The 22,140-nt window shown below is 39.4% G+C and overlaps 6 protein-coding genes across 10 annotated transcripts; 3 read left to right on the top strand and 3 right to left on the bottom strand.

Annotated features, from left to right (window-relative positions):
- The first annotated feature begins 790 nt into the window (after nt 1-790).
- On the top strand, nt 791-4,691 carry LOC101296643 (D-xylose-proton symporter-like 3, chloroplastic-like). Its single transcript, XM_004294613.1, has 14 exons — nt 791-1,034; nt 1,134-1,234; nt 1,822-1,900; nt 1,985-2,044; nt 2,157-2,223; nt 2,320-2,444; nt 2,519-2,620; nt 2,702-3,079; nt 3,222-3,269; nt 3,377-3,439; nt 3,547-3,627; nt 3,751-3,849; nt 4,136-4,273; nt 4,382-4,691. The coding sequence occupies exons 1-14, from the start codon at nt 834-836 to the stop codon at nt 4,514-4,516; spliced, it is 1,677 nt and encodes a 558-aa protein (XP_004294661.1). The 5' UTR covers nt 791-833; the 3' UTR covers nt 4,517-4,691.
- A 687-nt stretch (nt 4,692-5,378) lies between these two features.
- Nucleotides 5,379-8,194, top strand: LOC101296188 (ribulose bisphosphate carboxylase/oxygenase activase 2, chloroplastic-like). 2 transcript variants are annotated; one of them, XM_004294611.1, is made up of 7 exons: nt 5,379-5,521; nt 5,760-6,082; nt 6,212-6,317; nt 6,583-6,668; nt 6,764-7,236; nt 7,390-7,671; nt 7,818-8,194. In XM_004294611.1, exons 1-7 carry the CDS (start codon nt 5,477-5,479, stop codon nt 7,931-7,933), a joined length of 1,431 nt encoding a protein of 476 aa, XP_004294659.1. In that variant the 5' UTR covers nt 5,379-5,476; the 3' UTR covers nt 7,934-8,194. The 2 variants fall into 2 exon arrangements, with proteins under 2 accessions (XP_004294659.1, XP_004294660.1); XM_004294612.1 differs by lacking the exon at nt 7,818-8,194 and having other exon boundaries at nt 7,390-7,676.
- Nucleotides 8,195-8,433: 239 nt separating this feature from the next.
- On the bottom strand, nt 8,434-10,743 carry LOC101310883. The gene is made up of 4 exons (XM_004295928.1): nt 10,638-10,743; nt 10,267-10,536; nt 8,880-10,160; nt 8,434-8,555 (listed from the first exon to the last, which is right to left on the bottom strand). Exons 1-4 carry the CDS (start codon nt 10,741-10,743, stop codon nt 8,512-8,514), a joined length of 1,701 nt encoding a protein of 566 aa, XP_004295976.1. The 3' UTR covers nt 8,434-8,511.
- Nucleotides 10,744-11,035: 292 nt separating this feature from the next.
- Nucleotides 11,036-14,088, bottom strand: LOC101295696 (chaperone protein DnaJ-like). 2 transcript variants are annotated; one of them, XM_004294609.1, is made up of 5 exons: nt 13,594-14,088; nt 12,918-13,086; nt 12,531-12,563; nt 12,302-12,396; nt 11,036-12,150 (listed from the first exon to the last, which is right to left on the bottom strand). In XM_004294609.1, exons 1-5 carry the CDS (start codon nt 13,927-13,929, stop codon nt 11,914-11,916), a joined length of 870 nt encoding a protein of 289 aa, XP_004294657.1. In that variant the 5' UTR covers nt 13,930-14,088; the 3' UTR covers nt 11,036-11,913. The 2 variants fall into 2 exon arrangements, with proteins under 2 accessions (XP_004294657.1, XP_004294658.1); XM_004294610.1 differs by lacking the exon at nt 12,531-12,563.
- An 898-nt stretch (nt 14,089-14,986) lies between these two features.
- LOC101310592 (pentatricopeptide repeat-containing protein At5g59600-like) lies at nt 14,987-16,876 on the top strand. The gene has a single exon (XM_004295927.1). The coding sequence runs from the start codon at nt 14,987-14,989 to the stop codon at nt 16,583-16,585; it is 1,599 nt and encodes a 532-aa protein (XP_004295975.1). The 3' UTR covers nt 16,586-16,876.
- Nucleotides 16,877-17,249: 373 nt separating this feature from the next.
- Nucleotides 17,250-20,757, bottom strand: LOC101295024. Of its 3 annotated transcripts, none has more exons than XM_004294606.1 (2): nt 19,771-20,757; nt 17,250-17,488 (listed from the first exon to the last, which is right to left on the bottom strand). In XM_004294606.1, exon 1 carries the CDS (start codon nt 20,755-20,757, stop codon nt 19,801-19,803), a length of 957 nt encoding a protein of 318 aa, XP_004294654.1. In that variant the 3' UTR covers nt 17,250-17,488; nt 19,771-19,800. The 3 variants fall into 3 exon arrangements, with proteins under 3 accessions (XP_004294654.1, XP_004294655.1, XP_004294656.1); XM_004294607.1 differs by lacking the exon at nt 17,250-17,488 and adding an exon at nt 19,004-19,400; XM_004294608.1 differs by lacking the exon at nt 17,250-17,488 and adding an exon at nt 19,307-19,426.
- Between the last annotated feature and the right edge of the window lie 1,383 nt (nt 20,758-22,140).

The raw sequence follows: 22,140 nt of genomic DNA, 5'->3' as shown, positions 1-22,140 counted from the left end.
AAAAAAAGGTTTGATTCGTTGGTAAAAGTGCTTCGTTGAGACTATTGACAATTTTTTTTATTTTTATTTAGAAGAAACGAAAAATTTATATTAAGTAAGGTTAATTACAATCACTAGTAATTACATCCTCCAGAAAAGAAGGAGTATAAGTAAAAAAGATATACAAGGTCTACAATTGAGAGCTCAACGAGCAAAGGAATGAGTAACATGGTTTTCAACCCTATAAAAATGAGTGAACGTGCAACTTGACAATTGAGAAAAAAGATACAGAACATCCTCATAAACCACACTCTCAAAAGAACAGCTGGTGAATTGAGTGGATGACTTACACAAGAACAAGAGAGTAAAATCTTGTCTAATTTGTGGTTTTTAAGCTTTTTCATTATTTTTTATGGGAATGTGTAAAAGTAACAACACTTACAAATAGAACCGCAAGGAACAAATCTCTCCGGATGATCAAGTGGAACGCTAGACACAACACTAGGAACAACAATGAGTAGGCAGTGAAACTAATGGAAAACGTGAGCGAAAATCAACGAGACGGTCGGCATCAGTTGAGGATCGTATGGCCAAACCTAGTCTTATTGAGTATTGACACCATTCTTTACTTTATTGGATAGTGGATGCTTAGAACAAATCCCATTCCAAACGAATCACGTACGCACACATTGTCCCCATTCTGGTGTATCAGCGATTGAAGAAGCCAAGCGCTACAAAATCATCCAGGTCAAAAAGTCAATCAAAATATCTACTCACTGATCAGACCAAGAGACACTGAAGCGGGAAATATCAACACTTATTAACAACCTTTTGGAGCAATCCACTACCCAAAAATGGCCTTCTCAACTCGGCCCCTGTTCAACCACACACACTACTCACCACCACTTCATCAACTCAAGAAGAACAAACCTGTAATCCCACTTTTCTCTAATGCCCACTTTACCCCTCCACCCCTTCGTTCCCCTTGTTTCAGGGCCAAGTTTGGCACTTTCACAAACCCATCATCATCAAAACAACTCAGATTCAGTGTCAAGGCAAACAACCCATTTCAGTTTCTGCTTTTTTACTTTCTGGGTTTATGTGTTATGGGACTCATTTTGCATTGTTTGGTTGTTTTTTTTTTTTTTTTGTAGGTTGGGTCTCAGAATGACTATTCTTCAGGGGATGAGTCGCAGTCTCTTATTCCTGAGGCATCTCCACAGGAGGATTATTCTTGGGTTTCTGTGATTATTCCGTACGTTTCTACCTAGTTTGTTTATTTATATGAGTTCTTCTCATGCTTTAGGAAATAGGTGTTCTTTTTTGACCTCATTTATGTAATGTAACTATTTGTGAGCCAATGTGATGGAGGACCTGAATTGGGTCTTAATGGGGGTAAAGTTTCATGCTTTAGTTTTGGTTACTGAACCAAGTTGGTGATTTTTGAAGGATAGCAAACTATGCCTTGTAAGTGAATATATATACTGAAGAACGAAGGAGCTTTATAGATGAACTTGCATACTGCATTGTGTTGAAATTTATGCTTCAAAAGCTGTCTACTGTTTTTAGTAGTAAGGGTAACATTTTGGAAGCCAATGTAATGGATGATCTGAATTGGACCTTAATGGGGAAATAGTGGCATGCTTTAGTTTTGGGACTGAAGCAAGTTGAGTGCTTTTCGAACAGTAGCAAGTTACAGTTTGTAGTTTAATATAAAATTTTAAGAAATAAGCAGCTTTTAGATGAATGTACAGACTGCAATCTGCTGAATTTGTGTTTGAGTATTTCTCTACTTTCTGGTTCATGTAAATTGTGTTAATAACCAGCTTCTTGGAATTCTAGTTTTGTGTTTCCGGCATTGGGTGGTCTGTTATTTGGCTATGACATTGGTGCTACCTCTGGTGCTACCATCTCATTAATGGTATATTTGTCAACTCTAGTGGTTTGTTTTCATGGTTTTGATGATCAAGTGTGACTAAAGTGTTTCTATGTTGACATGTCACAGTCCGCTGAGCTTAGTGGCACAAGTTGGTTTAATCTGACAGCTGTTCAGCTTGGTCTTGTGGTATGAAATATTGAATCTTAGTTAACTTGCTTGTGTCATTTGAATTCTTCTGCTCGTCTACCAAAAAACCAAAAGGACATCAATAATCATAAAGTACATTGTTTTGATGCAGGTTAGTGGTTCCCTCTACGGAGCTCTTTTTGGTTCTCTCCTTGTCTACCCAATTGCTGATTTCCTTGGTGTGTGCTTTGTTTACTCTTTTACTTTGAGGTTTTGAAGCTTCAATGCTTCATGATATATCATTTCTAATTCAGACTTTTAAATGGACCATGAAGGAAGGAGGAGAGAACTCATCATAGCTGCTACACTTTATCTCCTTGGGGGTCTGATCACTGGATGTGCTCCAGGCCTTGGTGTTCTATTAGTAGGCCGTGTTTTATATGGCATCGGCATCGGCATGGTAAGCTCCTTTTCAGTTTTCCTTAGCTTCTAACTAAGCAAAAAATGAAAACCTTTCATGATTTGTTTTGACAGGCCATGCATGGGGCTCCACTCTATATTGCTGAAACATGTCCATCTCAAATTCGCGGAACTCTAGTGTCATTGAAGGAGCTCTTCATAGTTTTGGGGATCCTGGTATTGTTTAAATAACAAATTTTTTATGTTGATGTTTTTGTTATTGAGTTTCTAAACTAAAGTGAGACGTTCTGTATGCAGTTGGGTTATTTAGTAGGAAGCTTTCAGATTGATGCAATTGGGGGGTGGCGTTACATGTATGGAATAAGTGCACCCATTGCTTTACTTATGGGAATAGGCATGTGGATTCTCCCACCATCTCCTCGATGGTTGCTTCTCAGGCCAGCTCAAGGTAAAGGGTCTGTGAAAGAATACAAAGAAAAAGCTGTTCTTGCCTTGAGCAAGTTGAGAGGCCGGCCTCCTGGTGACAGAGTGTCTGAAAAACAAATAGAAGAGACTTTTGTTACTTTGAAGTCATCCTATGCAGATGAGGAATCAGAGGGGAGTTTGATGGAGATCTTTCAAGGCCCAAGTTTGAAGGCCTTCATAATTGCTGGGGGTTTAGTCCTTTTTCAACAAGTAATCTTTCCTCATCGCTACAATGAAATGAGTTTATCTCTTCTTTTTTTTCTTTTTTTTCTTAACTTTCTTTTATTTAAAAAATAATGTAACGGAGAGAATATAAAGAATTAGTAAGCCAATCTGCTACCTGACTTCTCAGATAACAGGGCAACCAAGTGTCCTATATTACGCAGGTCCAATTCTTCAGGTATCAAATTTTCTATTATTGTAACTTTTTCCAGGTGTGTAAAGTTTGTTTTCTTTGATGTCATTTTGCCTAACTATGTGATACTCTTCGTCATCTTGTCAATCAAGAGTGCAGGATTCTCCGCTGCTGCTGATGCTACCAAAGTATCGGTTATAATTGGGTTGTTCAAGGTGCACATGTGATATTCATTTCAGAGATAATTTTGATATAGGAGGGAATGCTGTAGGAAGCTCCACTTTTGGGTCTGACTATTCTCTTTTTTTGACTGTTTCTGCAGTTCGTGATGACAGGGGTAGCTGTCCTGAAAGTTGATGATCTAGGAAGAAGACCTTTGCTGATACTAGGAGTCAGTGGTCTTGTATGCATTCTAACTATTCAATAATTTAGTTAATTATTTTTTTGTTATTTTCTACTTTGTGACATTTTAAACGGTAATGATGATGATGCAAGGTCTATTTGTTCTTAATTCTCTTTACGTCAGGCTCTTTCCTTGTTTCTCCTCTCTGCTTACTACAAATTTCTTGGGGGGTTCCCACTAGTTGCTGTAGCTTCTCTTCTTCTCTATGTTGGTTGCTACCAGGTATTTTGTTCTTTTGGCTCTGTCAATCTTCTTATGATGTTTTCTTTAAATGGAATAGTCTAATAGCACCACAATATTGTTTTTGTTGTACGGGTAAGTCACACCTGTAAACCAGAATCTTAAAACTCGACATAAACTCCTCCCTCACCTGCACCACAGCTCTATTCCAACTTCTTCATAAAGAAGGGGATGGGGCTTACTAATTTAAATGTCATATTTTTTTTTTGTCTCTGGTATTAAGACAGATTTTGACATTATTGAATATTGTGCTCAAATGCCTTTTCAGATATCTTTTGGTCCTATAAGTTGGCTTATGGTGTCTGAAATATTCCCGCTTCGCACAAGAGGAAAAGGGATTAGTCTTGCAGTTCTTACTAACTTCGGTTCAAATGCCCTTGTTACATTTGCATTCTCACCATTGAAGGTATATAACGCATGTCAATCTATTCGCATAAACTAGTTTCATATGTCATGACTGGGCTTTTGGAGGACTAGTACAGAAGTGGTCCATTAACATTTGATAATTCTGCAGGAGGCACTAGGAGCAGACAACCTTTTCCTCCTTTTTGGGGCTATCGCCTTGATATCTCTTCTGTTTGTTGTGCTAATCGTCCCAGAAACCAAAGGTTTGAGTTTGGAAGAAATAGAATCCAAACTCTTGAAATAGAGGCTAACCGTCCGTCCAGAATCTGTCATTGTAAGTTTCCCGACTTGACATGTATTCACCAGTCTGTAGCCATGCTTGTTTCTATTATATGGACAGATAGATTCACATAATCATGTAAATCTGTTCCACAACTATGTACATCGTTATATGACTCAATTTCATGACACTTTAGTATAAGGAATGGTGAGTGACCAATGAATGAGATTCTAAGGAGCTATCAGTTTACACAAAGCAAATTTAACTGCACACAGAGCACCTGAATCAGGTCTCAATTCATCGTGATATGGAGATGAAAAATAGTAGACGTTTTTATTTTTAATTTTTCTTTTCCAGTGCTAGATTTAACTGTACTCTCCAACTTATGATACTGAAACGTCTAATTCGTTTGGTGTTTAGAATCCTGCAATCTTGGTCACTTGGTTACCAAAGAACTACCAAGGAGTTAATGGCCACTCACAAATGGATCCAAAGCTAACAAAATAACAACTAAAAGAAATAAGTGGCTGTGAGTTCACTATTCTTCATTAGATTCAATACAGGACACCCAAGTGAAAACTGTGGAACAAACTCTATCCAAACCAAGGCCAACACAGTCTGGACCAGAATCTAAAAGTCCCTAGATATTTTTCCACACAATAAAAATCTGTTTGGAGACTAAATAGATACCTACAAAAAATCAATTCCAAAGCCTAAAAGCCTCCAAATGATCTCCAATAATAGTGTTTTTCCAAGTTTTACAAGTGTGGTGCATATCCTATTTTGTTCAGAGAAAGCCATGTGTCACTCAGCCAATCCTATTTGTGTGGCTTTCAGGGACTTCATAACCACACCACAGATATTTCAATCACTCCACACTTATAATCTCCTACTCTTCTTAATATCCATCCCACCAACACTTCAACATCTTCAGCTTTATTGCATTACTCACAAGCTCTTTGGAAATCAACACCACCTTGATCCATGGCTTCCACAGTCTCAACTGTTGGAGCTGTTAACAGAACACCCGTACTTTCCCGCCAAATTTTTATATCTCAACTGTTTCCATATTGTTTTCTTTTAATCTACTGTGGGATACCCCAAAAGTGTTTTTCTATTATATTTTTCTATGTGATTCTTTAAACTACAAGAGTTTTGATATTTTTTTCAAGTGGTTTTTGCTCGATCAAAAGAGAAACCAAGTGAAAAGTTTGTGATGTTTTATATTTGAATTATTGCCTTGTTTGTTGGTCTATATTTAATGCAGTTGAGCTTGAACAGCTCTGGTGCTGGAAGCTCAATCCCAAGCTCAGCTTTCTTGGGCAGCAGTTTGAAGAAGGTCAACAACACAAGACTCTCCTACCAAAAAACTGTATCTGCAGGTAACTTGAGAATCACAGCAGAAATCGATGAGACAAAGCAGTCGAAAACAGACAAGTGGAAAGGCCTAGCTTATGACATTTCTGATGACCAACAAGACATTACAAGAGGAAAGGGAATGGTTGATACTGTGTTCCAAGCTCCCAGTGGAACTGGGACTCACAATCCCATCATGAGCTCTTACGATTACGTCAGCACTGGACTTCGAACGTAAGCAGGGAAACATGTAGAACTAATTGCTTGCTAGTTTCTCCATTGATATGTTAAACTTAATTGTGTTGTTAGAAGAGAATTGAGGCTGTGGTCATGATTAGAGTGCTGCTGAATTGTGTGTTTCAGGTACAACTTGGATAACAACATGGATGGGTTTTACATAGCTCCAGCTTTCATGGACAAGCTTGTGGTTCATATCACCAAGAACTTCATGAGCCTGCCTAACATTAAGGTAAGAGACGATCCTACATACAAGAATTTAAATCCGCATATACTTTAAATCCCAACTGATTTGACAGCGTCTCATTTATTTATGCATTAGGATACTTTATGCTGTTACTTCTAAGAATTAAGAAATTGTCATTTCTTATGCGAAATCATTTATTGCCTCTAGTATTATTATTATTATCAAACATAAGTTTCTCGACAATATTCTGTTTGTGATTGTCGATTTTTGATACCTCGGATGATTTATTAATTTATTTTCTCATGTATAGATTCCCCTCATTCTTGGTATATGGGGAGGAAAAGGTCAGGGAAAATCATTCCAGTGTGAGCTTGTGTTTGCCAAGATGGGAATTACGTGAGTTTTATTTGCATTTGCTGCTATTATTTTTTCATAAGATATGTTTCTTTTGTAGTTTTGTTTGTATTAATTATAAAATGATTACATTTCAGCCCCATCATGATGAGTGCTGGAGAATTAGAAAGTGGGAATGCAGGAGAACCAGCAAAGTTGATCAGACAAAGATATCGTGAGGCTTCAGACATCATCCGAAAAGGAAAAATGTGTGCCCTCTTCATCAACGATCTAGATGCAGGTGCTGGTAGGATGGGTGGAACCACACAGTACACTGTGAATAACCAGATGGTCAACGCAACCCTCATGAACATTGCTGATAACCCAACAAATGTGCAGCTCCCCGGTATGTACAACAAGGAGGACAATGCTAGAGTGCCGATTATAGTCACTGGTAATGACTTCTCTACATTGTATGCGCCTCTTATCCGTGATGGTCGTATGGAGAAGTTTTATTGGGCTCCCACAAGGGAAGACAGGATTGGTGTTTGCATCGGAATCTTCAAGACTGATAATATTCCTGAGGAGGATGTTGTTAAGATTGTAGACACATTCCCTGGTCAATCTATTGGTAAGCATAGATTAAACATTGAAACAAGCATGAACCAAGATGTTAGAAATGCATGGCGTGTTTGCCATATTATATATATCGATCAACTTTACATGAAAATGAAAATGTGTGTGAACTAGGATCGTCATAACTTGTCATATGCAATTCTTGCAGATTTCTTTGGTGCCCTTCGAGCTCGAGTCTACGATGATGAAGTGAGGAAGTGGATATCTGGTGTTGGAGTAGACGGCATTGGGAAGAAGCTTGTGAACTCAAAAGAAGGTCTCCCAACTTTTGAGCAGCCTAAGATGACACTGGAGAAGCTTCTTGGGTATGGTAACATGCTTGTTCAAGAGCAGGACAATGTCAAGAGAGTTCAACTTGCTGAGACTTACTTGAGTCAAGCAGCACTTGGAGATGCAAACCAGGATTCTATCAAGAGAGGAGATTTCTATGGTTAGCACTCTCTTATCCTTAAAGCCTTCAATGGGCGATTTTAATATACTCTCTTCTCCCTGATTGATCATTATCAGTACGTATATATCTTATCTTAATTAGAGTAGTGATTCTGATCAAAGTTTTCCATGAATTATGTGATGCAGGCCAGGCAGCCCAACAAGTTCATGTACCAGTTCCTGAAGGATGTACTGATCGAACAGCCTCAAACTTCGACCCAACAGCTAGGAGTGACGATGGTAGCTGCGAATACCAACTATAAGCTGTTTATACAGATTGATGGGAGTGGGAGATGAAGAAATGAAGATATTGCTTTCTTGGTCCTTCATTATAGACTGATATTCCTAATTTTGTTGTAACTACACTTCATTGCTCATGGAATTTAGTGCTTTGTTTTCGTTCTCATGAATATATTAGCTACTGATGTTGCTACCTTTTTCTCATACCAAGCGAGATGAACCTAAAAATTCACAGATGTGAATCTTATGCATATAAATCAAAGAAAGAAGAATTGGTTCTTAACAGTGCTTCTGAGTTCTCTATTCCATGTCTACTGTATCTGTGGCTGACTACAGAATATGAGGTTTTCAGGACATCACGAATAACCTTAATAATTAAAATTAAAAACAATTTAGTTAGCAAAGATTGCTCACAGGAATTCAGTTCAGTTATCTGACTTACATGTCTGAACTTCCGGAGCTGGATATGTCCACAAATACAAAGCTTACACAAACATTCTAAATGATGTTTGTTACTTGTTAACTACTGATACATGTATATATACTAGTACTAAACTCTAGAGGATTAATTATCAACAGTTTCTGAGTTTCATTCCACCTTTCAATTAGCCTGAGGTATTCTTCCCCGATTTTCTTCCTCAACGACTGCAACACATAGAAAAAGGACTATGAGAATGAATCATTGATGCAGGAGCATATGAGACAATATTAGCATATGAATCATTGGTATCAGAGCCATGTCTCAACAGAAGTTACAGCTTGACACTCGGTGTCACGTAGAGAATCTATAAATGAAATTTTGTTGTTAAACTATCAGTAAAATTGTTGAATCAGATTAACTGACAGTGTAGTATCACTAATATGTCAAATATTTAGCAAGTGAGCATTAGTTTTATAAGAACCACCTTGCATGCACTCTTGCACTCTTGCACTCTATATAGTTGAATGAAGGAAAGAACAAGAAGTTACCTTCATAAGCATTGGTAGAGATGGGAATGCGTGGCGATGTAGACAAGGCCGGCTGTATTGGGGACACAACTGACTGTGTTGGGCACAAGGCTGACTGCGTTGAGGACAATGGTGACTGTGAAATAGTAGTAGCTCTGGGGGATTCATCGTTCCGAAGCAATGAAGTTATAGCCCCTTTCACCTTCTCCACCACACCAGCTTCACCTGGACCTTTCCTCGGACTCATCACATCAGATATCACTTGTGAAAGTGCTTTCTCATCTTCCCCGGGCTCAAACTTATGAATCAAGTACTCCTTTACAGAAACCCCCTTGTCCCATATTTGCTCGGCAGTCTTTCCATGACCTGCTGGGGCTGATGAAGGTTGTGGAGACTCTAGAGCTACACGTGTCAAAGATCTATGCTCGGCTGCTGATGCTGACAATGCTTGTGGAGAAGCTGTAATGCTCTGTGAAGGTGGTGGGGCTGTGACAGTGAGACCTTTTATTTTTGAGGGATCCGGGCGTGAAGCAGTGGCATTCTCTCTGTTTGTTGGAAATGGGGGTGACACAGTGAGACTTTCTATCTTCGACGCAATTGCATGTGTTGCATCTGATACTGTGGCATAAGCAGGTCCTACTAACTTCTCTGACGCTGTATGGCTGACTGTTCCTAACTTCTCTGATGCTGTATGGGTCACTGTTCCCAACTTCTCTGATGCTGCATTGTAGCCTGTTCCTAATTTCTCTGATGCTGTGTTGTAGCCTGTTCCCAACTTCTCTGATGCTGTGGCATAACCTGTTCCCAACTTCTCTGATGCTGTGGCATAGCCTGTTCCCAACTTCTCCGATACGGTGGCATAGCCTGTTCCCAACTTCTCAGATACGGTGGCATAGCCTGCTCCCAACTTCTCAGTCACAGTTTCAGTTATTGTCTTCTTAGGACTAAGAATCTTTGTGGCCTCAGATTCGGTTAGTGTCTGCCTAGGACTGCTGTGAGGCTTGAGAGGGGAATTACTTGCACTTACTGACTTTTTTGGACTATGAGGCTTTGTGGCTGCAGCCTTAGTTGCTGTCTCCTTAGAACTAAGAGTCCTCGTGAGAACAATTCCTGTGAATATCTCATTGGGAAGCTTTGTGATCACGCTTTCGGCTACTATCTGGTCAGAACTAGGAGACTTCTCATTATTATGTTCAGAGTTCTGACTGTAACCGCTCGACAAAACATGCTTCTCAGAAAGCACAGGACTTGGTAGCTTTGCGGTCTCCCTGTATGCTTCAGGTGCTGTCTCTGATTTGTACACTGAAAATAACACAACAATTAGAAAGGTGAACAATGCAAGGAGCATTCAAGAACTACAAAAGAAACTGTTGCATATTATTTCAGAAAATGTGAACAAGCATATTACTTGGCGCTCCTAGGTATTCAGCATCTTCTTCTTCAACTTCATTGTCATTCAAGTTAGCACTCCATGCAGGGGTGCTAGTATCGGTCTCATGGCTATCATTGTCATGATGTTTCTTCTTGGTGCTGAGTGAGTGCTTCAGTTTCTTAGCTTTCTCTATCACCTTGGTGAGAACCGATTTCTTTTGATGGTGGTTGTGATCATCTTCGGCATCATGGCTCGCAACTGGAGATGATAAGGATGTTGGTGATGACGACCTCAAAAAGTCAGTTCCTGGTAAGAAGCACAAAATTATCATAAACAAATTCAACAATATGTCAGGTGGTAATGGACAAATATTCATCCCATATGATCGTAACATGGCATGACGATACCTCGAAGATAGTGTTCCATAGTAGGATTAACAGCAAGTTTTCTTTGCTCAGAGGGCGTTGTAGCTTCAGCATCACCATGTCTTTGCGGACGTTCGAGTTGAGCCATAGTTCTTCAATTCAAAAGGGTTTCTTGGACTAGTGCCTCTGCTGTAGAAATGATTCTGGTCTCTGGATGTCCTCGAAATGATTCTGGTCTCTGGATGTCCTCTACTTATTATGGAGTTTTGCCATTTTCTTCCGAGGTTCTTGCCTAAACGACCAACAAGATCCACAAGTCAATTAGGGTGGTGTGTTTACGGGCTCCATTTTCACATGCAACACAAGAATGGTTATTTCCTGAAATAGAAATTGACCAAGTCATGCACTAACCATATATCTTCCTTTTCCTTTGCCTCAAGCTTGGGAACACTTCTGATTGTAAAAGAAACATCAAACACACGTTGCATTCCATCACAAATGGATTTGCGTCTTTTGGGATCCTCCTAATTGGGAAAAAATGAAAATCCTGGGTCAGATATTGTTTGTGAAAAAGTAGTATCCCTTCCCTGGTCCAAGCAACACAGAGCTTCTTGCAGGTCACATCATACCTCTGGCTCTAAAAAGAGAGTTAAAGAAAACATATCGCCTTTGTTGATCAAATCCAACTATAACAAATACACATGAGCTCCATAATCCTGCAGTATTATCCCACTAGCCTCTAGCCTCTTGTCAACAACACATCTGATAGCAGTATGTAAGTTGCAGGATCATCTGGGCACAGTAGTTGAAAAAACAAGAACACGTTCCTACTGCACTCGACCATAACACTGTCCACCCAATGATCACAACCAAAACGCAACAAAACTTTGGTACTTGGAAGGAACAATACCAAGTAAGAAAAAATGTAATTTAATGACATAGAAGCATGGGGACTGTCGAGGATACAGACAACTGATACAAGTATATCGAGGACCAAGCTTCAGCGTAACAATCCTTAGAACAGCACTTGATTTTCATATATCCACATCTGAATACAAGAGAAATCATAACCATATGCTTCAATACAAGCCTAAACACTCTTGGAAGCAAAACACTGTAATCTTACTCTACATGGTGCCCTGATATGAAATTGAAGAATACTGAAATAATTTTTTCTTTTGACTTGAGAACCTTCTATCATTTGTCCAAGATTGAAAGTATTAGATCAATCCTCTACCTCTGCCTTTTCTTATCCTATTTTCTTCCCCTCCATCTTATCAAAACGTTTCCTAAAGAATTGAAAAGCTGCTTTTCTGTGCTACAATCCCAATTCCTTTTTCAACTGAGCAAGAGTAGCTTCTATCTCATCAATATTCTCTTCAATACTAGCCCCCGGGGTGGATTCCTTTTTACTTGCACTTCCCATTCTCTCTGTCCCAGAATTTCTGGACGGATTGCCCTTCTCAGGCCCTTCATTGATGTTATTTGGTTCAACCTCCGGATCCGTTATGTTGAGTTCTTTCTCGAGAAATTCCACAAATTCTTCTCCAATTTCCTGCAATGTGTGTAAATAGTAAATACAGAATATACGTGAGGTTTCCCTGCTACCTTGGTATTTGCATACATGTATCATAAATCTAAACAACAAGGAGACAGATTAACATGGTCATGTTTTCAAGTACAGCGAGAAATTTATAATATCATACCGACAGTTCCTCCCACAGACTCCTTGGCTTTCCTTGTTTAGAAGCACTTTCTTCCCAGTTCTGGAATTCTGCTTGAATATCTCTAAAGAAGTCCTCTGTAGCACCAAAAAACCTTGTCACGCTATAATCTTACTTACATAGAAAGGATAAATGAAATTGATGCTTGCTGAGACATGAGGCAATGCAAGCAAACATTAAGGCCTGTCTGATGTCTCACAGAGTTATCTACCTATTGTAATTTGAACATCCCTCACAAAATTACCTGCACAATGAAGGGCTTAATAATAAGAACATACTAATATTTACCTAATAATAGATTGGTCCTAGACTCCTAGGTACAATATCTTGGTCTATCAGACACGTTACTTCTCTGAAGAAGCCATTTATTTGGATAAATATTACAGATTTGAATGGCAGTTAGCCCAAAAGATAGCTTAATGACTGATCCAATTATTAAAATCTTCACTCATAATTGCCAAGGTTGATACTTGAATGGCAACATGTCATTTTTTAATGAAAAATATTTGGTATTGAGCTAGACTGATTCACAATGAAAATATTTATGTAAAAGAGCAGACATGTTTTCCACAAGCACTTAAGTTTACTAATCACTTACCGAATCCATAAAACTCTTCTTCCTCTGGAGCCTTCTTCCTTTGGCTTCTTTGAGATCCAGAATAGGAATAGTCAGATCCATAACTAGAGTCATATTTCCCCCGAGATTTTGAACTCAGCAATGTACTATACGCATGTTTAATCCTCATAAATTTCTCCTGCGCATTTGCCTGTACAGCATAGAAAAGTTAGACCAGCAAAACTATACTAGAAGTTCAAATCACTACAGATAAAATCCATATGCTAAAACCACAGAATCAGAATACCAATTGACATCCACTACCCTGACTGACTACACTCCCAAGCAATGAAAATATTGAATATAGTGAAAATTTGAAATTTCGAAGAGCACAACACACAGTTAAAAATTTAGCAAACAAAATGATGTGCTTGGACAGTTGCTGTCATAAACACAAAATTGGATTGGCATTATAGGCTTATAGCCTCAACAATGTCAAGAATGTAATTGCTTTTCCTAATCAACAATATTAGTTTCTACAATTGGCTAACACTTTTCATGTATTTTATGACCAGAACTCCAGCAAAGACTTCTTTCAAATTCCGATTACGAAGGAGCTAACTAGATAACTCAATTAAACTCTTTGCATTTTCAGTAAAACCAAACAAGAAAACAAACCAGGTACCAAAAAATAAAAATTCGAACTTGAAACCCGAACCTCTTTATTAACATCTGGGTGATACTTAAGAGCAAGTTTGCGATAGGCCTTCTTGATCTCCACATCAGTAGCAGAAGGAGACACTCCCAGAACTTCGTAAGGAGACTCCCTGCGGCTCGCTCTCGTAACAAAGCGTCGTCGTTTGCTACTGAAACTTGAGAAACTCGAAGAGTGGGAAGACAAGACGACGAGATTCAGGTTGGTTTTTGAAGGGTAACCCAAATTGGGTGCGGAGGATTTGGGTCTGATTTGGAGGTAGAGAAGGGATCTTGAAGAAGAGAGGTTGAAGAAATAGAGGGTGTGGGGTTGTGGCAGAAGAGCCAGAAATCCATGCATGTTCTTGGTGAAACTAGATTCTGGAGTGGTTAATTACTTTCATGTCCCTAGAAGCTAAGCTTAAGCTTTGTATATGGCGATTGGGTTGGGTGGCTCTGTGTGTTGGGCGGTCTGGGAAATCGATGATGATACGGGTGTCTCCGGTGTTCGTATCTGTTGAGCCCAATGAACGGTTAGATTTTGTTAGCTGTGGAAAATTGGCTATATTATTTCTCCCAATTTTGTGGGGGCATTTCTCTATTTTCTGAGTTGAAAAAATAAATATGTATAGTTATTTCCGCCATAGTAGAAGAGGCCTCAAAATGTCAAGTTCTAATTGTAAAAAAAAAGAATATCAAGTACTTATTAAAAACGTAAATATGAATAGTTGTTTCTGCCTGATATGTAGAGATCGACTAGAGAGGTCTTAAAAGTTGAGTTTATTGAGTAAATATTAACACATATGATTTAATTTCATACGATTAAATATGTTGTCTCATTTGAATTAGAATGAATAATATTGTACTCATCTTTACATGTATGAGTAATTTCAAACTAAAATCATATAAGATGAAATGATAATATTCATTTATTCAAAATATAGTATCACACTCATACATGAGAACGAAGGAAAGTCATGACATCTATCATTTTTCTATAAATAATTTTGTAATTAATAGAATTACATATAGAGTTATTAAAATCTTGAGAAAACATCAAATTTGAAGGAAGTTATTTTTATTAGTTTTTTTATCCTTAAAATTGTCTCACACATTTCTACCATATAGAAGCTCGCCTTTCACCACATTTGTATCACTTCGTGCTAGTAATTTGATTTAATTACCTCCGGTATCTCAACTATGTTTTTCATTTACTTTTCTAAACAGTTCAAATTATCATAGATACCTTGGACGTTTTGTTGGTTTCAATTAATGGCTATAAAATCGTCTGTCACTGAAATAGGACATGTTCATACCAATAGTCATAAGGAAAATTCAGAAGAATGCATGGCATAGTCATTCTCTTTACATGAAACCAAATCACACTCATCTTCCCGCCCTTTACGCTCACTATTCCAATGACTCCCTTCACCCACCGTGCTTTTCAATCCTCGCCTGACCTGTACACAAAGCTGATCGGAATCTACTCCCGTGATCGTGAACTGAACTCAGCAAGACTACTCCACGCCCATTTGATCACCACCGGGTTGGCCCGTCTGACCCATTTCGCCTCCAAGCTCATTGCTCTATACTCTGCCTGCGGCCAACTAACCCAAGCCCGGAACCTGTTCGATGGAATTCCCAAGACGAACATACGCCGCTGGTTTGCTCTGATCGGAGCCTACGCTCGCTCTGGGTTTTACCAGCAGGCAATGGATGTGTTCAGTGAGATGCAAAGAGAGGGTTGTAGACCCAATAGGATTGTTATTCCCAGTGTTCTCAAGGCATGTGGGCATTTGTCTGATGTCGGAACCGGTGAGAAGCTTCATGCTGTTGTGCTCAGGCACGCGTTTGAGTTTGATGCTTTTGTTAGTAGTGCAATTATTGACATGTACTCGAAGAATGGGAGAGTGGAGAAGGCGCGGCGGGTTTTTGATATGATGGTTGATAAAGACTCGGTGGCTTTGAATGCTGTTGTTTCGGGGTTTTGTCAGCGTGGCATGGCGGATGAAGCATTGGTTTTGTTGGAGGAAATGCAGGTGGTGGGGATTAAGGCTAATTTGATTACTTGGAACACTTTGGTTGCTGGGTTTTCGCAGAAGGGTGATGAGGCAATGGCGTCTAGGCTGTTTAAGTTGATGCCCGTGGATGGGATTGAACCTGATGTTGTGTCGTGGACTTCGGTTATATCTGGGTTTGTGAAGAATTTTCAGAATAGTAAGGCTTTTCACACATTTAAGCAGATGCTGGATAGTGGAATATTGCCAACTCCGGCTACAATCAGTAGCCTCTTGCCTGCTTGTGCAGCTGTGACAAACTTGCGGTGTGGTAAGGAGATACATGCTTATGCATTGGTGATTGGAGTTGAAGCTGATGTATATGTGAGGAGTGCTCTTGTTGATATGTATGCTAAATGTGGATTTATATACGAAGCAAAGACATTGTTTTGCAGGATGTCTGAAAGGAACACGGTAACATGGAACTCAATGATTTTTGGATACGCGAATCATGGGTATTGCACTGAAGCAATAGAGCTTTTCAACAAGATGAAGACAGAAGACAGCATGAAACTTGATTACTTGACCTTTGTTGCCGTCCTTACTGCTTGTTGTCATGCTGGGATGATTGAGCTTGGCAAAAGCTTGTTTAGATTGATGCAGGAAGACCATGGGATCATGCCAAGACTAGAACATTATGCATGTATGGTTGATCTTCTAGGTCGAGCAGGGAATCTCACTGAGGCATATGACATGATTAAGGCGATGCCTATGGAGCCAGATTTGTTTGTATGGGGAGCATTATTAGGAGCAAGTCGGAATTACGGGAATATTGAACTTGCTGAGGTAGCAGCTAAGCATTTATCAGAACTAGAGCCGGATAGTGCAGGAAACAATTTGCTATTATCCAGTCTATATGCGGATGCTGGAAACTGGATAAATGTTGCAAGGTTGAAAAAAATGATGAAGAAAAAGAAGTTAAGGAAATTACCAGGATGCAGCTGGACGGAAGCTGCCTGATATACTATAATGCCTTTTCAAGGACGATTCTGTACAATTCCTCATTCGGAAGAGACCTGAAGAGAAGGAAATCTCCTGGTACAAGGCACCTGAGCATTAACTTATTTCTTAGCGTTTGCTTCTCAACCTTCTTGGCCGAAGTTACCCTTCAAACTCTGCGAATTCTACAGATTCCAAGTGTTTTTGGTTGTTGGAGTTCTGATATTAATCACTTATGGTAAGAAACTCAGAGCAGACCCTCAAAGTATGAGATTTTCTACGTGCTATTGAAATATAAGTGGAATCTGCAACAATACCGAACAGTTGCTTTAAAGTTTAGGTCAGCATACAATGGGACTTCAACAGTCACTTAACCTTTGGAATGTCGAAGGTATTGTTCAGACCTCAGATGGGATACAGAAGAAATCGTTCCAGATTTCGTTAACAAGAAAAAGGTTCTCAGTGTCTCCCCAAACAATTAGGAGAGCATATCAGAGCCATCGATCATCTTCACCCCACCTACTATAAGCTCAGACCCTTCAAGTTTCCTCCACCAACAATGACCATTCAACGGCAACTGATTTCAGAATACAAACTGCTAATGCCTCTAATTATTATGGTATAACAAGAAGCTAAAATGTTAATGATCATCAGAAACCAATCCAATCACATGACCCAATTTTTTGTTCAGTGTCTATTCATCAACTAGAATTCAGCCTCAAATTTACAACAAGAACAGATAGAGTTCATTCACAACCAGTCGAGTAGTACAACAATTATAATCTTGGGTAGCAGGAGTAGCAGCCTATCTTAAACTATGAATAGTTAGGAGCTTAATATGCCACCTTGGATATCAGCAAATTCAGCACTTATCACCATCTACAACTCTTCCGATGAAGTCCAACTCTAGTACCGTGGAACCATCTGCAAGTGATGTACACAATAGTTCAATCATATCAATTTCATATCCAAGGCAAAAATCATAACAAGGAACCAAACATTTCAACTAAATCTACTCGGTTGAAGGAGAGTTTTTACAAAGTAATGATTATGATGTTATTACATATAAAACAGGGATAAGTTTCTTAAAAAAAACAAACAAACAAACAAACAGGGTTAAGCAGAATGCATATATTCCATATTTTAGCAATTTCACTTAGAAATTCATGGGAAACACTTTCTTGTAGAAGTACTTCGGTAAGCTTCTCCGTACTTAAACCCAAGTTCCACAACAAAATTCTGGCTTCAAAAAACTAAGTGGTAGCTGTTAATGGCCAGTATAATTATGTTAATGGCCAGTATAATTAGGGCATTATCATCATGGGTAAGGCTAAGGTGTGTTAATGTATGTGATGCATCATCTTTGTCCTCAACTTGTAATATGAGTCCTTAAAGTTGTAAAAAAAATAATATAACATTAGTCCTCATGTGTCCTTAAAGTAGTAATTGAATCCTCAAAGTTGTAATATAAGTCCTCAAAATTGTAACAACTTTTTTTAAATCACTTTAAAGACTCAATTACCACTTTAAGTACACATTTTACCACTTTAAGGACATATGATGACTAATGTTGTAACTAGAAAATTTTGCAACTTTAAGAACTCATGTTACAACTTTGAGAGCTAAGATTACTATTTTCAGGACTCATTTTACGACTTTAGGACAAAGTTGATACATCACCAATATTAACACATTGTAGAATTTTCCTATCATCATATGCTCATATTTCCTCTTTTTTTTGGGGTTTAAGCATCCTAAAACTTCCTGGTATCCATTGATTAGGCTAGTAGCAAATAAATTACATGAACTCTGGTATAAGATGATAAATTACACAGTATGAAATAACATAGCACTTTATGTTTTACAAATCAAACTAATTATACCCCATGATTCAACCTCCTTTCTAATCCCAATAATAAACTAGAGGAATTTCTGTATAGTTAAACAGCAAATAATGCAAAATCTTGCCACTAAAAAGTAAAAACAAAGACACTAAAGGATACTGGATGCAAGAAATACATCAACAGCAAGTTCCTGTATCAATCTCGGATGAAGAGAAAATTGATTCAAGCCACACTATATGGAAAAACAAATACTGCCAACTAGTAGCATGATTGTTCAAATCACTTGAAAACATCAGCAAGATTTCTCTACTGACTCACTGTTCAGGGCCTTTTGAAAAAAAATAAATAAATAAGGAAAACAATTTGTGGCATTGCAATAGCTAGGCATAGACGCATAGTGTACACAAATCATGAACAATTTGTTCCACCACGAATTATTACATTTTCCTAAAAGCATAGATAAAGGAGAACAAAAAGGATGACTGAATGACTGAAGCAACTGCCCAATTTACTGATAATAAAGAAACGTTCATAATTGTGTAAACATGACGATCAAAGTAGAAGGTGATAAAAAACATTCAACAGAGCATAGAGAGACAGCCAACTGAAATTTATTCTTCTTTTATTGAGTGTTTCCTTTGATTCAGGAAAAAAAAGGTCCAATACCTCATTGATACAATGGAGAATAACATATGTAGACTAGTAACAGGTTAGGAATTTACTCGATGCCTCGCTGTCAACTATGTAGACTAGGATTGAACCTCCCCAGTTATGTAAGTGGAAGGTAGATATATTTGATTAAAGAGGGAAGTTTAGTTACATTTCCAGATTCATACAAGACCCAAAATGATATTGGAATATGCCTCTAAAAGGTCTGATATAATTCCTAAGAAACCCTTCCCGTGCCTGTCAGGTTCAAGTTTAGCAATCAAGCAAGCTTACAGGTTGAGTTCCAAGAGTTAGCTTCAGCCAACTTGTTCAAACTTCTGAATCTACACAAAAACATGCCACAAATAACCTGAAATTCGTAAGCAGTTATCAACAGAAAACTGCATTATACACCACAAAAGAAACTTGGACTCAAGAAAACCGAGAAGCTACTATAAGCCTTCCTAAAACAGGATCCTAGCTACCATGGCATGCCTAATGACTCAAATGGAAATCATAATTTAAAGCTCCAAATAATTGCCATGATTTACTGATATGTAAATACTTAACTGCACAGTACAGTCTAGATTCTAACGGACCATTACAAAAAACTTACGGTCTAATTTCAATTCAATGAGACTGAATCCAAAAAGCAATAAAAGCTAGAACTATGAGCAGTGAAATCAGTAACAGCTTACTAAAAAACTGACATACCTGAGTTTAATGTGCAACACTAGTCCATTTTCATTTCTCATTAGGCGCAACATGTGGTTGGTACGACACCATGCCACCATACTGTTGCTGCATCATATTATACGAAGGATGCGACTCGAACCCATGGTACCCGCCGGGCATGCCCATGTAACTGGGTATAGCCATCATAGCTCCCGGCGGCGGGTAAGACATGGGCATGTGTCCATTCCCATGCCCTTCTCCGTGACCCGACCCGCCACCGCCTGACTCGTGTAGACTCTGCGGCACCGGAGTCGAGGCAAACAGCGGGTCGGACGAGGAGGGGCCCTCGTTGGACAGACCCTGCATCCTCTTCAAGTAGAGGCGGTACTTCTGCAAGTGGCTGGCCACATTCTCTCGAGTCAATCCTTCCACGTTCATCAGCTGCATAATCGTCTTGGGAACCGCGTTCTTGATCCCCAGGTGGGCCACCACGTCTACGAACCGCTTGTGCAGCTGCGGGGTCCACACCAGCCTCGGCCGCTTGACCGCCCTACCCGACGGGTCGTCCCCCCCTCCGCCTCCGCCGCCGGACGAATTCTCGATCCGGAGCGCCGAGTCTGCCTCCTCGGGGCTGTCCACCTTCCTCGATTTCCTCGAATCGGATCCCTCGCCGCCGTAGAGCTCCGTCTCGTCCACCTCCACCACCATCGGCTCGTCGCTCCGGTTGTTGTTGTCGTTGTTCTCGTCAAACGACTTGTAGTTCGACGAATACGCCTGCGAGTGGGCCCCGCCGCGCAGAGTCGACACCGTCTTCTGCGACGCCCGGTTCACATCCACCGACGTCCGGCACGGCTCCGGCGTGATACTGAACGCCGAGGCCAGCTCGACCGGAATCAACGGCTGAGACAGCGGAGTCAGATCATCAGCAGACGGAAGCCCGGTCTCCCACTCGGAAACTCTCTCCTCGTCGCCGTCGCCGCCGCTGCCGCCTCCTTCGTACTCGCTCATCCTCACCTCCTCACCCATCCAAGCTCAGACTCTATCTTCTTATTTTTAAAATTATTATTACCGTAAATTGTTCGGGTCAAGGATTCGGATCCGTGTCGGGATCGAGATCCGATTGGAGAGAAAATTCAGGAAAGAAACGAAGACTGAAAACAAGAAGAAGATGAAGCAAATCGATATTCATACAAAGAGATATTTCGTGAGATTCGGAGAACAAAATTGGAGAAGAAGGAAGAAAAAGGGGGTAGAATTTTTTTTTTTTTTTTTTTTTTTTTTTTACTTTTTGCGATTTGTGATGGAAAAGCCTGGAAAAAGTGCAAATATCTCTTGCCGACGTGGCGGACTTAGCCAGATATTTTAAATATCTCACTTGCCCACTCGCACTCTTTTAATTCGAATCCTTACTCGCTCCCTCACTGGGTACACGCCTCTATAGTTCCGCTTTCGTGAGTGTGGTTTATCTCAAGGAGAAATGACGGGAAGGCCCATGGGGGTGAGAATCTAATAAAGGTGTGTCATTCGATGGGAGTGTCCATGTCAGCAAAGCGATCACGCTTTTTGGAGGGCGGTTTGGGTAATTCAGGGGAGTGAATAATTTTGTTTTGTTAAAAAAGTACCGACTTTTGGAAATGGGGACTTTTTTGTAATAAAAAGGTTGGGGCTTAGAACAAGTGGGTGGACCAATGGGGAACGAGAGGTGTTGGTGGACAGCTGGACTTAATATGGGAGGTTGTGGTTGGGTACTTTATGGGCTTCTTTGGTGCGGGCTTTAATAACCGAGGATTATCACAGATGTCTGATCGTACGGTTTAGAATGGGAGGAGGAGAAAATGTTGACCAAAATATGAGGGTGATGTGACGTGTTATATACCAGACCACATGTGTATGTCACCAAATTGTCCTTAGGCCTATAGCATGGAAATAATTAGGTGATTATCACATCATTTTCATTTTCAGAATTCTATATTAATGAAAGTACAATTTTCTTTCATAAGTTATGACATCTTGTCCCATTCATATAAAGGATTGATTGGGCAAAAAACATAGATAGAATTGGTTTGATAGTTTTTTCTTGGAAAAAAAAAAAATTGTAACGGACACATTGCACAACCTCCCGCACAAGTTTATTTTTCTTTTTGAATGAAAGTTAATTGAAATTATTGAGTAAATGCAAACATGCAATTAGTTTTAGAGAAAATTACATTTAAGTTACTGACCGAATATCCATATACAAAAAATCACTTACCATAATATTTATACAAATTAAGACATAAGCCAGCCCAAAAACGAAATAGTAGAAGGCCTGACCCGAATTTTACATTTGAATTGACGAAAATGCCCCGTTTCCCCTCAATATGCCACTCCATCTCTATCTCTTCACTGATCTGATTCTCTCTCTCTCTC

Source organism: Fragaria vesca, linkage group LG3 (genome assembly GCF_000184155.1).
Source record: "Fragaria vesca subsp. vesca linkage group LG3, FraVesHawaii_1.0, whole genome shotgun sequence".
Taxonomy (NCBI): domain Eukaryota; kingdom Viridiplantae; phylum Streptophyta; class Magnoliopsida; order Rosales; family Rosaceae; genus Fragaria; species Fragaria vesca.
Note: the sequence above shows the minus strand (reverse complement) of the source record. Positions and strands in the feature narration are given on the sequence as shown.

What these genes read in the sequence shown, in the direction of transcription:
- LOC101296643 (XM_004294613.1), top strand. Translation starts at nt 834, where the DNA reads ATGGCCTTCTCAACTCGGCCCCTGTTCAACCACACACACTACTCACCA. An exon ending in GTGCTACCATCTCATTAATG is followed by an intron (nt 1,901 to 1,984) that starts GTATATTTGTCA and finishes GACATGTCACAG; the next exon opens with TCCGCTGAGCTTAGTGGCAC. An exon ending in ACGCAGGTCCAATTCTTCAG is followed by an intron (nt 3,270 to 3,376) that starts GTATCAAATTTT and finishes TTGTCAATCAAG; the next exon opens with AGTGCAGGATTCTCCGCTGC.
- LOC101296188 (XM_004294611.1), top strand. Translation starts at nt 5,477, where the DNA reads ATGGCTTCCACAGTCTCAACTGTTGGAGCTGTTAACAGAACACCC. An exon ending in GAGCTGTTAACAGAACACCC is followed by an intron (nt 5,522 to 5,759) that starts GTACTTTCCCGC and finishes TATTTAATGCAG; the next exon opens with TTGAGCTTGAACAGCTCTGG. An exon ending in GTCAGCACTGGACTTCGAAC is followed by an intron (nt 6,083 to 6,211) that starts GTAAGCAGGGAA and finishes TGTGTGTTTCAG; the next exon opens with GTACAACTTGGATAACAACA.
- LOC101310883 (XM_004295928.1), bottom strand. Translation starts at nt 10,743, where the DNA reads ATGGCTCAACTCGAACGTCCGCAAAGACATGGTGATGCTGAAGCTACA. An exon ending in TATGGAACACTATCTTCGAG is followed by an intron (nt 10,537 to 10,637) that starts GTATCGTCATGC and finishes GCTTCTTACCAG; the next exon opens with GAACTGACTTTTTGAGGTCG. An exon ending in CTCTACCAATGCTTATGAAG is followed by an intron (nt 8,556 to 8,879) that starts GTAACTTCTTGT and finishes TATGTGTTGCAG; the next exon opens with TCGTTGAGGAAGAAAATCGG.
- LOC101295696 (XM_004294609.1), bottom strand. Translation starts at nt 13,929, where the DNA reads ATGCATGGATTTCTGGCTCTTCTGCCACAACCCCACACCCTCTATTTC. An exon ending in AGAAGAGTTTTATGGATTCG is followed by an intron (nt 12,564 to 12,917) that starts GTAAGTGATTAG and finishes TTCATTGTGCAG; the next exon opens with GTAATTTTGTGAGGGATGTT. An exon ending in GTCTGTGGGAGGAACTGTCG is followed by an intron (nt 12,151 to 12,301) that starts GTATGATATTAT and finishes CACACATTGCAG; the next exon opens with GAAATTGGAGAAGAATTTGT.
- LOC101310592 (XM_004295927.1), top strand. Translation starts at nt 14,987, where the DNA reads ATGACTCCCTTCACCCACCGTGCTTTTCAATCCTCGCCTGACCTGTAC.
- LOC101295024 (XM_004294606.1), bottom strand. Translation starts at nt 20,757, where the DNA reads ATGGGTGAGGAGGTGAGGATGAGCGAGTACGAAGGAGGCGGCAGCGGC.